Source organism: Anguilla anguilla, chromosome 10 (assembly GCF_013347855.1).
Source record: "Anguilla anguilla isolate fAngAng1 chromosome 10, fAngAng1.pri, whole genome shotgun sequence".
NCBI lineage: Eukaryota > Metazoa > Chordata > Actinopteri > Anguilliformes > Anguillidae > Anguilla > Anguilla anguilla.
The window spans coordinates 16,167,022-16,179,095 of NC_049210.1; the positions used below are offsets into that span (position 1 = coordinate 16,167,022).

General features: G+C 47.2%; 1 protein-coding gene across 3 annotated transcripts in view; it reads right to left on the reverse strand.

Annotated features, from left to right (window-relative positions):
* The window catches only part of LOC118237553 (ral guanine nucleotide dissociation stimulator-like), a 66,689-nt gene that overhangs the window by 36,671 nt on the left and 17,944 nt on the right, over positions 1 to 12,074 (reverse strand). The window contains exon 1 of one of the 3 annotated variants that reach the window (XM_035436416.1): positions 8,465 to 8,704. The exons of the other annotated variants lie outside the window; for them this stretch is intronic. Within the exon in view, the coding sequence (XP_035292307.1) occupies positions 8,465 to 8,578 (114 nt within the window). The 5' untranslated portion in view covers positions 8,579 to 8,704. Of the gene's footprint in view, positions 1 to 8,464; positions 8,705 to 12,074 lie in introns of those variants that run through there. 3 annotated transcript variants of the gene reach the window in all.

Sequence of the window (12,074 nt, forward strand, 5' to 3'; positions counted from 1 at the left end):
CAATAGAAAAACATGATGACAGTATATATATATATATACAGATATACAGTAGTAGCAACAGAAAATAAAATAATAAATGATAACAGAAGAATGAAACACCAACAAAAATAAAAATATTAATAAAGATTATAATGATGAAACAATTTGTCCATTTGAATGTGCATGTGTCAACACCACACATTCAATTTTCTCCCCCAGTATCTAGGGGAGTAGAATGTACCCGTGTAACAAAATAAACATTATAAAGTATAACTCCAGTAGACTGAGTTCAAGTTTACTCAAAACAGAGTTCAGGTTTAACAGCATCCTGTCTCATTTGAACTTTTGTAAACCTGACATCCCCTCCTTTGCGCTGGCCTCTGTGTTGTTGTTTGCGTGCCATGCGTCAGGAGGTGTATGTTTTAATGCTGGGGACACAGTGGCTGCACTGGATGTGCCTGAAGCGGTCGTCGGCGTCTGCGTGCCAGTGCACAGTCAGCAGGGGCCTTGCTCTCTGCGCCTGCGGGGCCCCTTCCCAAACGGGCCTGTCCATCGCATCACGTCCTGTCTCAGGGCAACGACCACAGTGCACGCTCAGCGACAGCGGCCCACAGGAAAATCTGCCGCATCAATCAAATGGCGATGCTGTAGCCCCGCCTCCCCACCTCCAGCGTCAGCGTGGGGCTGGCTGACATACGCTAGGCGACCCACTGCCAGGTGCTGCCTGTTTGCATTGCAGCATAAATTTCAAAAGGGAACACAGTGTCTCCATCCCACCCTAGCAACGCACCCCACACACACCTATGGCATAACAGGCAGGGCCCACCTCTTTCAGCGTAATCGTTCATGACCTCCACCCCAGCCAATCGCTCATTTTCAAGCCCCAATAGCTGACCTGCTTCCTCTGCTCTAGATCGGCCCTGTAGCCCAGGGGCACCGCATGCTGCCGAAACAGCGGTCCCCTGAAACGCGGACCCCACCCCCTCCCGTGCTCCGCCCACACGCTAGCCCGCGACTCAAGCCAGCGTGTGGGCAGAAACAGACACTAATGACAAAGGGAAGGGACTGAGCATGCAGGCTGCAAGTAAACAGTGCGTAATCGACGTCCTCATGTAACCTGGCTTTTGTCTGTCTGGCTGTATACCTGTCACCACGTTCTGACCACACCAGCCTCGTAAAAACACCTCCTGAAACTGCGCTAAAGGCGGCCCGCACTTTTACTACCTCCCCTTCCTCAATTACGAGTTCAGTTTCCCCCCACCCTGGCAAATTCCGCACGGCTCCCTGGGTATTTATGCAACGTTAACGCAAATAAAATAAATTCAGGAACAACACCTCTCCACCAGAAACAACAATATTTTAACAGCAAGTTTAACAGCGATCACGTTCCCAAAAATAATAGCGATGCCATAATAACAGTAATATACTGTAAAAACAATGGTCTCACGCTATTTGGCAGAAAGTAAGAAACACACACAGAGGCCCCCACCCACACCCGCACGCACGGCTCAGAAGAAAGCACGCTGCTACATCTGCACCATGCGAGGGGGGGGCGCATGCACCAACTCCCATACTGGCAGTTCTGAAGCCGGGGAAGGTGGAGGAGGCAGGTGGCTGTGAAGTAGCTGCGGTGCCCAGGAATAATTTAATTGGAACGGCCACTTACATTTACCAAACTGCACCGGCGGGATCAATAAATAAATAGCGGGACGCTCGCACGGTGACACAGCCTGACGCCCGACCCCCAGCACCATTTACTGCTCTCCAAGGAGGCTGACATCATCTGCAGCCCCCTCCCCCCGATGCCCCGCCTCGCCCCGCCCCACCCCCACTCCAGACTGTCACCAGCTGGAGACTGGAGTGCAGGGGGACTCCAGTCAATATAAAAGTCAATACCAGCGATGCTGAGATTTGTAGGCCACTTTCCCATTCTGTATGGCCGTTCCCACGTCTCAACTGTGAAGAGGTGTAAACTAATCTTCATTAGGAGGTGAGACTGATAACAGCACCTGGGTGGGGGTGGGGGACGGGGGGCAGCATGGATTTGACTGCTTACGGCTCTGTGCCACTCTCTAATCACAGAACATTCCGGAGCATCAGGCCGGTGACAGCAGGGAGTCACGAGTGAAGAATGCCGCTACAGACGGGGATAAGAATGGCAATGCCTCCCAACATGCAGAGAAGCACGCACACAAACCTCCCGCATTCTTTGTGTTCTTAGAAAAAAAAGACTGCATATCTAAAATGCAAAGTAGATTCCATTTACTGAGAGATGGCTATCATGTAAATTCTTTCCTGGCAGTCCGCAGGGCATTGTCATGAACTGCATTGATTCCAGGCAAGCATTGACTGATTAGACGACGGCTTGACATTCCTTCCTTTAGATATATGGCACATTCCTTACTGTAGATATACGATAGCATGTCTAACAAATGCTAAATTGGCGCACTCTAGGAGAGGCTGAGAGACAGCAGGCATCATCCTTTTGTCGATACCGTTCCCGTTGGTGACTTTCAATTTTCTCAGGGCTCTGCTGCTCTGTTCCAGCAGCAAATCCCCCCCGTTCCCAAGGCAGGTAATTGGCCACAATCCATGATGTCATAACTAGTCAGAAAATATAAGAGGCACACAGAGGCAGGACTCTGTCTCCCTCTGGGAGAAGCCTCTATGTGAGCAACTCATCCCTGTGGCTCCTTACTGACTCACCCCTTGAGTGGATGCCAGAGCTTCTCTGCTGTTTCTGAACAGCCCATTTGTTCATTGTTGCCAAACAGAATGCGGAATTTTTAAATCCTAATTAATCCCTCAAATTTCCCATTGTTCTCCTCTAATACTTATCTCTGTAACAGAGGATTAACCATCCTGGCATAATTTCGGGTAATTCCCGCTTCCTTCTTGCAATGCCTGATGGGAAAATCGGCTTCTCTCTTCCCGTGTTGAAAACTTCCCCAGGTTCCCCCGGTGTTTTGTGCCTGGGTTCTCTGGGAGCTCCCCTATTCTCACCTCCGTGTGAACAAACAAAACCAGGGGAATACCCACAGAACTACCTTCTATCCTGGCAAGCTGGGGCTGTGGTTTCAAGGCACCCCAAATCACATCTGCATAAAATATTAATTCACTGCTGTTGTAAAAACACAACATGCAATATGCATTATGTTGCTCTTGTGAGTGAAACATCTTCTGGCCATAGCAAAAGGTCTGAGAATATCTCATGGTATATTAAAGCCTCTACCAAGCCTTCATTCCCTAAGCTATACAGCCTACAGCTCACCAAATAGTACTTGGAGAGTGGTTATTAAACTTATATCGATTGCATGGATTTACACTTGGACTTTTACTGTTTTTCAAATGTCAGATGATTTTGTCTAATCTTTGTGATTGGCGCATCAAAGCTCTTAACAGGGCTCTAGTAGATTTAGTGTGTGGGTGTGTGTACATGTTTGTGTATGTGTGTGTGTGTGTGTGTACATCTGCTGGCACAAGTGTGGATTCACATGTATGCGTATGTGTGAGTGTATGTGCTGTATGTGTGTGCACATGTATGTGCGTGTGTGTGTATGTGTGTGTGTATACATGTGTTCGCACTTGCATTCACATGTACGCGTATGTGTGAGTGTATGTGCTGTATGTGTGTGCACATGTATGTGCGTGTGTGTGTATGTGTGTGTGCATACATGTGTTCGCACTTGCATTCACATGTACGCGTATGTGTGAGTGTATGTGCTGTATGTGTGTGCACATGTATGTGTGTGCATGAGTGTGTGTGTATGCGTGTGTGTATACATGTGCTGGCACAAGTGTGCATTCACGTGTATGTGTACGTGTGAGTGTGTGTACTGTATGTGTGTGCACATGTATGTATGTGCGTGCATGCGTGCGTGCATGTGTGTGTGCATACGATGGTGTGTCTGGGCACATGTACGTGTGTGTGTGTGTTGCTGAGCTGGGACTAACATAATACCCTGTACACAGCTTTAGGAGATGTAGCATGAGACATTGTCAGCAGTGCTGCTGCTCGCAGGTTGAAAGAGGCCAGTTCTAAGTAGAGAAGCCTACTTCTGACTCACAGGGGTCACATGACTCCCAGGTCAGTGCACAGGGGTTAGTGGGTGAGTCACAATGCTGACCCAAGCCTTCGCTTATCACTGAAGCCCGAGGAGTCAAAACAACTGGCCTCTTCTCCAGAGGCCTAGGGAGCAGCACGAGACATCCATGGAAAAGCCATGTTTGTGTGAATATTAGTGTTGACTACACAGCTAACCTCTATTACATATTTCATAAATGTAATCTGCTTGCACCAACATTGTAAGGCACTGAGGCAAGCTTTTTCATGCATTAGCAAACACAGCTATCTTGAGGCAGGATAGCTTGGCAGATCCCTCTAACTGGAAGGGAGGGTGTCTTATTTTACTGCTCGGTTCAGAGAATCAACACCTCTTTATAGACAGCACTATGAGTCATTAGCGATTTTGGCCACTAGAGGGAGCATTTCAGGTCTGCAGGTCCTAGCGACACAGAGCCAGAAGAATACATTTCACTGTTACTGCCTGAATGAATGTGCTTACACTCTGTAATCTGAGACCTTATTAACAACTGCGTGAAAGGCTCCAAATGAGTAAATCCTAGCACAGTCAATGCCACTGAAGGGAAAATATATTCAGCATGTGATCACATTTTTTACACTTGTTCACTGAGCCACATTTTTTCTCACACTGAAGTGGAAACATGATTTAAGATACAGAAACAAAAACAGCAACAAAAAACTAACGCAGACGAAAGCTATATGCAAAGGCTCTCAGCTGCTGCAGAACGAGTGAAGAGGTTACACCACTTGAAGAGCTCGTCACATCCACTCCCACACGGTAACAAAATTATACCGGGGCTCAAAACACAGCGCTGCTAAAAGGTTAGCAGCAGCTGCTCTTCAGCTAACAGGGTCTCTGAAACAGATACAACAGGGAGTAACGTTAGTCCCCTTTCGAACCAGCTCAGTCGTACGTTAACCGCAGCCCAGAGCAGCTCTCGTTTCAGATGTGGGGTTTTTTAGGGTGTTTTTAGGAACAGGGTGATGGGAAAACCCCCAGAGTACCGAGCTGAAGTAGGGAGAGCTGTGATCACACAAAACAGGCAGCACCTGAACTTCATGATCCGCATCATCAACACCCACAATTCCTTGAGAATATACGGCAGAACAAATGTCAGCTATGCAAGCCACCCTGAACGAGGGAGCCCAGAACGCAAAGGGACTGTCACGTAAAGGGAAAACGGGAGAGAACCTGCGAGCTCTAGCAGCGTACCAAGGTGGGGGAAAAAAGTCTTAAAGTACTAAAGATTTCTGCAAAAGTGTTTGCAAACCGGGCGGTTCGAGCTCATCCGCGCGTTTGGCGGCTTTCTGGGTCCCAGAGCTGGTGAGAGCGGCACGCAGACAGAAGGATGCCACGCTGCCCCTCACGCGAGCGCAGGGCTCGGGGCTCTGTCCGCCGACCCGAGTGTGACTGTAACACATCCCCGGCGCAGGCCAGGGCTGCGCGCCTCGCAGGCATCTCCGCCTGGGCGCTATAACTGCGCGGTCTGGGCGGCGGGTCCTCCGTGTCCCCGCTCTGAAATGCGGCTCGGATGGGGCGGAAGTGAGCTGAGGGTGGCATGGGCCCAGTCAATGCCCGCCTTGTCATCGCTGATGGGTTTTGCCAGCGTTGCTCGGACAGCGAGGGCCACTTGGGATTCTTAGCGCACTGGAGGAGACCCTGCGAGGAGCTGCTCCTTGCCAACAGTCTTGACTGGGTGTTGTATGTGTGTGTACGCGTATAAATGTGGTGTGTCTGTATACATGCAAGTGTATGTGCATGTGTATATGCGTGTGCATGCGCAAGCAAGTGTATGCGTGTGTGTGTGGGGTGTGTGTGCGTGTGTGTGTTGTGTGTGTGTGTGTGTGTGGTAAGAGTGCAAATACTCCCTCTTGCCTCCTCAACTGCTGGGAAGCCCTGAGAGAGGGCTTCTGGATCACATCTATTTGTCATTATTTACAGCTACTGCGGCAAGAGAACAAAGAAACAGTAGTCCTGCTGTGCATTTGGGCCTGTAGTTCGTCTGGAGAGCTCAGCTTTCCTTTTCTTTTTTGCCCAGCTTTCCTCGGCTACAATAGTGCTGTAATTGCTTTAAAAGTCAGATACACAGGCAGGTTTTAAACACAAGAAAAATGAGCAGATGGATTTGTTTTTCAATGACCTTTTTCCCTAATACGAGGAACGGACAGGAAACAACTGCAAACGGATGTTTTTCAACAAGAAAAAGAAGACAAACACTCAAGACTCTGAAACCCTTCCAGGCTTTTAAAAACATTTCGCCAAGCAGAAATATGTTGCTTTTCTCATTAGCAGCAACATTTACTTGTTCTTTTATTCATGAATATTCAGGAGCACAAGCATCACTCAGAATAAAGCCCTGATAAGAGGCAGAGCACGGTCCTTTGATCAGAAAGAACACCATTAATCCACCCTTTGTGAGACCTGCACAGACCTGTAGTAGACTGGATTCAGAGATGTAGCAGTATTCTGTGCTCCTCTGCCCTCATTAACAAGCCAGTACAGGAGTCATCAGCCCTGCCTCTCCAGCCAATCAGAGACTCAAAGCCACTTTAACTGGCCCTGGGCCTGCAGAGGAAAGCAGGCCATGACAAAATACAGCTATGGGATGTTTCCTGAACCCCTCAGACACCCAATTATAAGACAAGCCGGCAGGTCCCTTTCTAGAGTCCCAAGTCTACCTCTAGGAGTACAGGGAGGCAGACCAGATGGAGACCAGAGGCCAATTTGGGCCAGTGACATTGCTTGACAGGATTCTAAGCGGAGTTAACATTACAAGCTGAGATTTGGGCAGCCATACCTGTACAACAGTCAAGAGACCTGTGCAGTCATACCTGTGCTGCAGTCTCCTGCCCTGCAAAGGCCTTTGCCCTGCTCAAGACCTTATTTTATTATGACATTTACTGGACTAACTGTGGAAACGATACAAATATTCAACAGCTTATTTCAGGCCAACGTTTCTAAATACTCTCAGGCGTGTGCCCCTGCACTTCACGGATCAAATGCCAAGAGCTAAAAGTAGTGCATGAATGTTTCTATCCCTGCAGAAGCTGTCATTACACGGCACACGCACTCCTGCACAGCATTACAGAAATGCAACATACTGAAAACATACTGAAATAGAATACATTTTCAAGATATTGCAATACAATATAAGGGAAAATGTACAATGTACATATAATACACCACTAACAAATATATTTATCATTATAGTATTTTCAATATAGCTGTATGTTCAGTTTACATAAGGGTGGACACACACACACACACATGCATGCACACACACACACACACACATCCACTAAACAATGTTGTATAAGAGGGATGAAAATAAACACGGCAGGCTTTGAAGTTGCACTTGCTGGCAGTGCTGGATGACCTCCCTTTGGGAAGATGTCCTCTTGCTTCTGGCCAGTTCCACACACTGGAGCCCTGAATGGAAAGTCATTTCCTACGGCTACGGCACTCCCATAACACCCCCTGTCCTCGGCCTTGGACAGGATACCGGCCTGGATCTTTCCATAGCAGCACAAAACAAAGGGCCCTCAAACATCACTGCATCCACTAGGTGGGACGCCCCATGCATCTGGGGCTGAGTTCAAAGGCAGTAAAAACAATAGAGGAAGCCCTGCCCCACTTTCGACCCCAAAACGCCGCCACCGTCCAGTGCGGTCTTGTGGAGCCCTTCACCATCTTCCCCCCCCAAGCCCCCCACTAGCTCCGTGCAATAATACCTGTGAGAACTTGGATGGGGAGTGTCTGGGCTGAAGTGGAGATGCCAAACAGACAGGGGGCACATGCGCAGTCAAAAGACATTATTATTAATTCTTATTGATTTATTGTTAAATTATTTACAGCCGCTGCCCAGAGTTCAAAGCCAACGTCAAACCTGTTGAGCCCAATGTCTGCTACATCATGTGCTACTCGGACACAGCAAACACACAGACTGACACAAGTGAGTCCCCAAAACTCTCAATCATTTCAGGGGGGAAACGTCACAGGCAAAATCCAGGCAGGTCACCACAAACCTCACTGCCTCCGTCTGATATGGCACTGTACACACACAGCACACCGTGTACAGATAATGATGAACAGGATATGATTATTCACTTAATTCAGCCGTTTCATTATTCACAAGTCATACCTTAAATCCCAATATCTCCCTGCTCTTGAGCACGGATCTCTCTGTGTATCCCCGCACCGGTCTGGTAACCTACGCTATGCTTAGGGAAATGGCAGGGGTTCGCTTTAAAAGCACAACAGCAGCAAATGAGCATAAATAAATCACAATCTAAGTCAAAGGGCAGGTCGACTGAGGGGACACAGTGAAAGATGCTATTTATTAGATTAGGGGGAAAAAGCCACACCATTCGTCCTCTTGGCTCTGGTGCAATGATTCCTACCTGCCTGGCTGCTGCTCTATGTCTCCATTTGAGGAAGGCAGTCCTGTGCATTGTCTCATTCCAACAGTGACCTCCGCTCCGCGACAGTCCATTAGTCCCGAATGTGCACAGCATGCCCGTCCCCAGCCAACACCGTAAAACTGCTGTTCGGAATTAGGAATCCCGCTGATAGTATGGATCGGGAACGGCAGACGCCGAGGCTGGGAGGAGGGGGAAGGGGGCGCGGACCTTCCTCCTCCACTCCCTCCCTATCAATGACACCGATTACCATCGGCGGCCCTCTCAAAGCAGCCCTCCAGACCCACTCCCACAGGTATACACATTAACAGCAGTGTCAACAGAGTCCAGGGACAAACACAATGAAACATTAACCTCCTCGGGCATTTTTACACACACCTGATCTAAAGAGAAGACGGCGGTGCCCATCGTGGCTAAGGGCCAAGCTGGCTGTGGCTCAACCTATCCTCTTGCTCGGACAGCGAGACTGTTAGCACGTCTTGATGCTCCCGTTCTTAAGGGCTCTGTTGCCAGAGCAACCAAATCAAAAATGAAAGCGTGAGTCTGGCCTTCTGAGGGGTTTCCTATTCTAGGTGAGCTAGACAGATAAGAGAGATCAGAAAACGACTATTGCAAAACCCCAGATTCTCAAATGATTTTTTTAGGAAGACTTTGACCTTTCCAGAAAAACGTTTCATAACACCAAAGGTAAATTACGAGTCTTACTCAAGAATGGCACCTGACAAAATAATTTATAAGCCTCACAAAGTAAACAAATGAGTTATTTGACATCCTGTTAACAATCTCAACAGGGGAATTGCAGGACTGTCCTTATAGGTGTGTGTAGTTGCAACTGAGTCTCATTAAGAGTACCTTTGAAATTTTAAACTTAGAGCAATCTTAAGTTTTTTCCCTGTTTTCTCCCTAATTTAAAAAGCCCAATCACACTTACACAGCAAAGTTCACTGCAGTCTCTGTTGTGAATTCAGGAGAGTGCAGACAAGCATATGCTCCCTTCGGAAGCATGTGATGTCAGCTGCCACTTTTTATCACACCACAGTTGACCAATCAGGCTCGCACACGCATGGGACAGACTGAAATCCTCCCATCCCTAGGTGACACTAGAGGCATTGCTGTCCTGCCTTGCAGGTCCAAGCGATCATAATGTTACCCGTATATTCTAATGCTTTAGTGTCTGTGACAGTCATGTAAAGGGGTGATTGTTTTCATTTATTTGGCTGAATTCTGCTTATGTTTCGTGCCTTTATTGCAGCATATTATCGGTGTATTATTCCACAGCTTATTACACTCTCTGTTTGTAAATGCTTTGCTGGTCTGATGGCTGTGGTAACTACAGCGTGAGTCACCAGTTGAGGACTTGAGGAAATACTTAATTTAAAATGTTGCATAAATGGGTCCGGGGGATGAGCAGAAGACTAAAGAAAATGACTTGGCCTCAAGAGATGGTTACAGAGCTGAGGCACTGGCAATTTGTTTAACGACTGACCTTATGGCTCAGGCAAAATCTGGACCATGCCAGTGCACAATGAATGAAGGATGTTACTGCATTGAGTAGACATAAAAAAGAATGTGAATAGACATTCCAAACTGGAGAGAAAACTGAGGCAAACAGTTTTTTTGGAAAACGGAAAAATACTTCAACAGGCTCATGTACCACTACAGGTTTTCCTGTATTCATATAAATACGATACATATTAATCATGATTTTAATCTAATTTAAGGTCAAATGTTATAAAGAAATTGATCGTTAAATGATATTATTCACCACAGTTTATTCAATGGCACATGATTTCAAACTGGTCAGCGTTCATTGACACCGACGTCATAAAGTCGCTGCTAAAAGTTGTTCTGTAAAGACTTTGTTTTGTAAAGATTCGCTACACAAACAGAGACACCGAAAGGCTGGAGCTGGAGGTCACAGCCAACGCTTCAGCTCCCTGCGAAGAGAAACGGGCTCAGCGGGGAGAGGGATTTACGGCACTCTTTTATCTGAAGAAGCCGTAAAGCGACGCTCGTGGAGCTCCTGGCTTTGGCTCCGAGCTCATTGGCATTTTAAAGCACTTTCTCCAGGACCAACCCGGAGACAGAGAGAGAATAATGTTGAAAAGCCAGACCCCATCAAAGTCAAGTTAACAATCACTTTAAGGGGAAACGTACAGCTGTGGAGCGAAGCCTGGGATCTGTGCTGTACGCTCAGGCTCAGGCTAAACTAGACACAGGCCCCGGAGGATCTTGTTCCGACTGCCCCTAACCTTCACTACAGCATCTATCAGACCTGGCCCACATTTCTGTTCTGCGGTACAGTGAATATAAATTATAGTTTAATCATTTAATTGCAAGTGAAAGGACTACACATCTGCCCCTCCTCTGCTATGCCAATGAAAGCCAGCATACAATGGAATCTAATGGAAACTAATTTTTAACAGTTTCACTCAATTATTCTGTTAAATGAAAATGTTCTGAAAGAGTCTTGGTGTGGCCCATATCTCATAAAAGAACAGCCTTTCTATCCCTACAAATCTGACCAATTGCCTTGTCGATCGAATCTATGGCCTTATGATTGTGCAAATAATTGAAATGTTCTCAGAGGCCATTAGTACAATGTGCAGACTCTGAAGAGCCATTTTTCTCCCATTTTAAATGACCAATTGTAGTATGTTTTTGTATCACTGCTGTGCCACCCACACCTGAAAGAGGAGCCCTGAAATTGAGGGCATGTAGTCCTCACTCATGAACCACGTGGTGTACTACAGGAGAGCTAGCATATCGCCTGTAAGAAAAGAAGCTGCAGCTTTTACCCAAGGAACTAAAATGAATACCCAGTAAGAGAAAGCCAGTCGGGTCTCACCACTGCAGACTCCCAGTCACAGTCAGACTACGTAGTCCAGACGCTCGCTACTGATTTCTGTGTTATGGGGCTCAGTCAGTGCCTGGTGTGTTCTAATAGGCCAGGGCACTCAGGAGCTGGACCTCCCTTTTCGGCCCTGCGCCCTGCCCCACAGCAGGGAGACACGCACGCACCTCACTCCTTCTGTTGCGGTACAATGAGAGCCCACAGCGGACCCAGTCAGAGCTGAGCTACAAAGCGCTAATGGCAGCATGGGCTTGCTTTCGCGAACGGAAAAGAAACTGATGGCAGAGCAGAGGTTTACGGCGTAACCATGGGGATGCAGATCACTGGGGCTGAATGGGAGGGTGGGATAGAGCAGCCATGGGATAGAGCAGTGGTTCTCAAACTGTCATCAGATAGACTATTTTGTTTATATTTCCACATTTTGTAAATGACATATTTTGAACATTCTCTTAAAATAAATATATCCTTGGCAATACTATAATACTGCAATCATTGCAGTGATTACATATTTGTTTTGTACTAAACACATGTTTCAGACAGATCAATGACATAATGACATCATTGAGACATGCTTCCATGTACAGGTTGCTAAAATGCCACAGTATTACCAGCTGCAGTGGCTTTTGGGGAAACCATTTTAGAGGATCAGGGTCCTCAGCCACAGGGTGGTAATTTTATGGATCCCCGGAATTAAAAAAATAAAGTTTTGGAGCTCCTCCTCTAGGGCATCCAGGGACC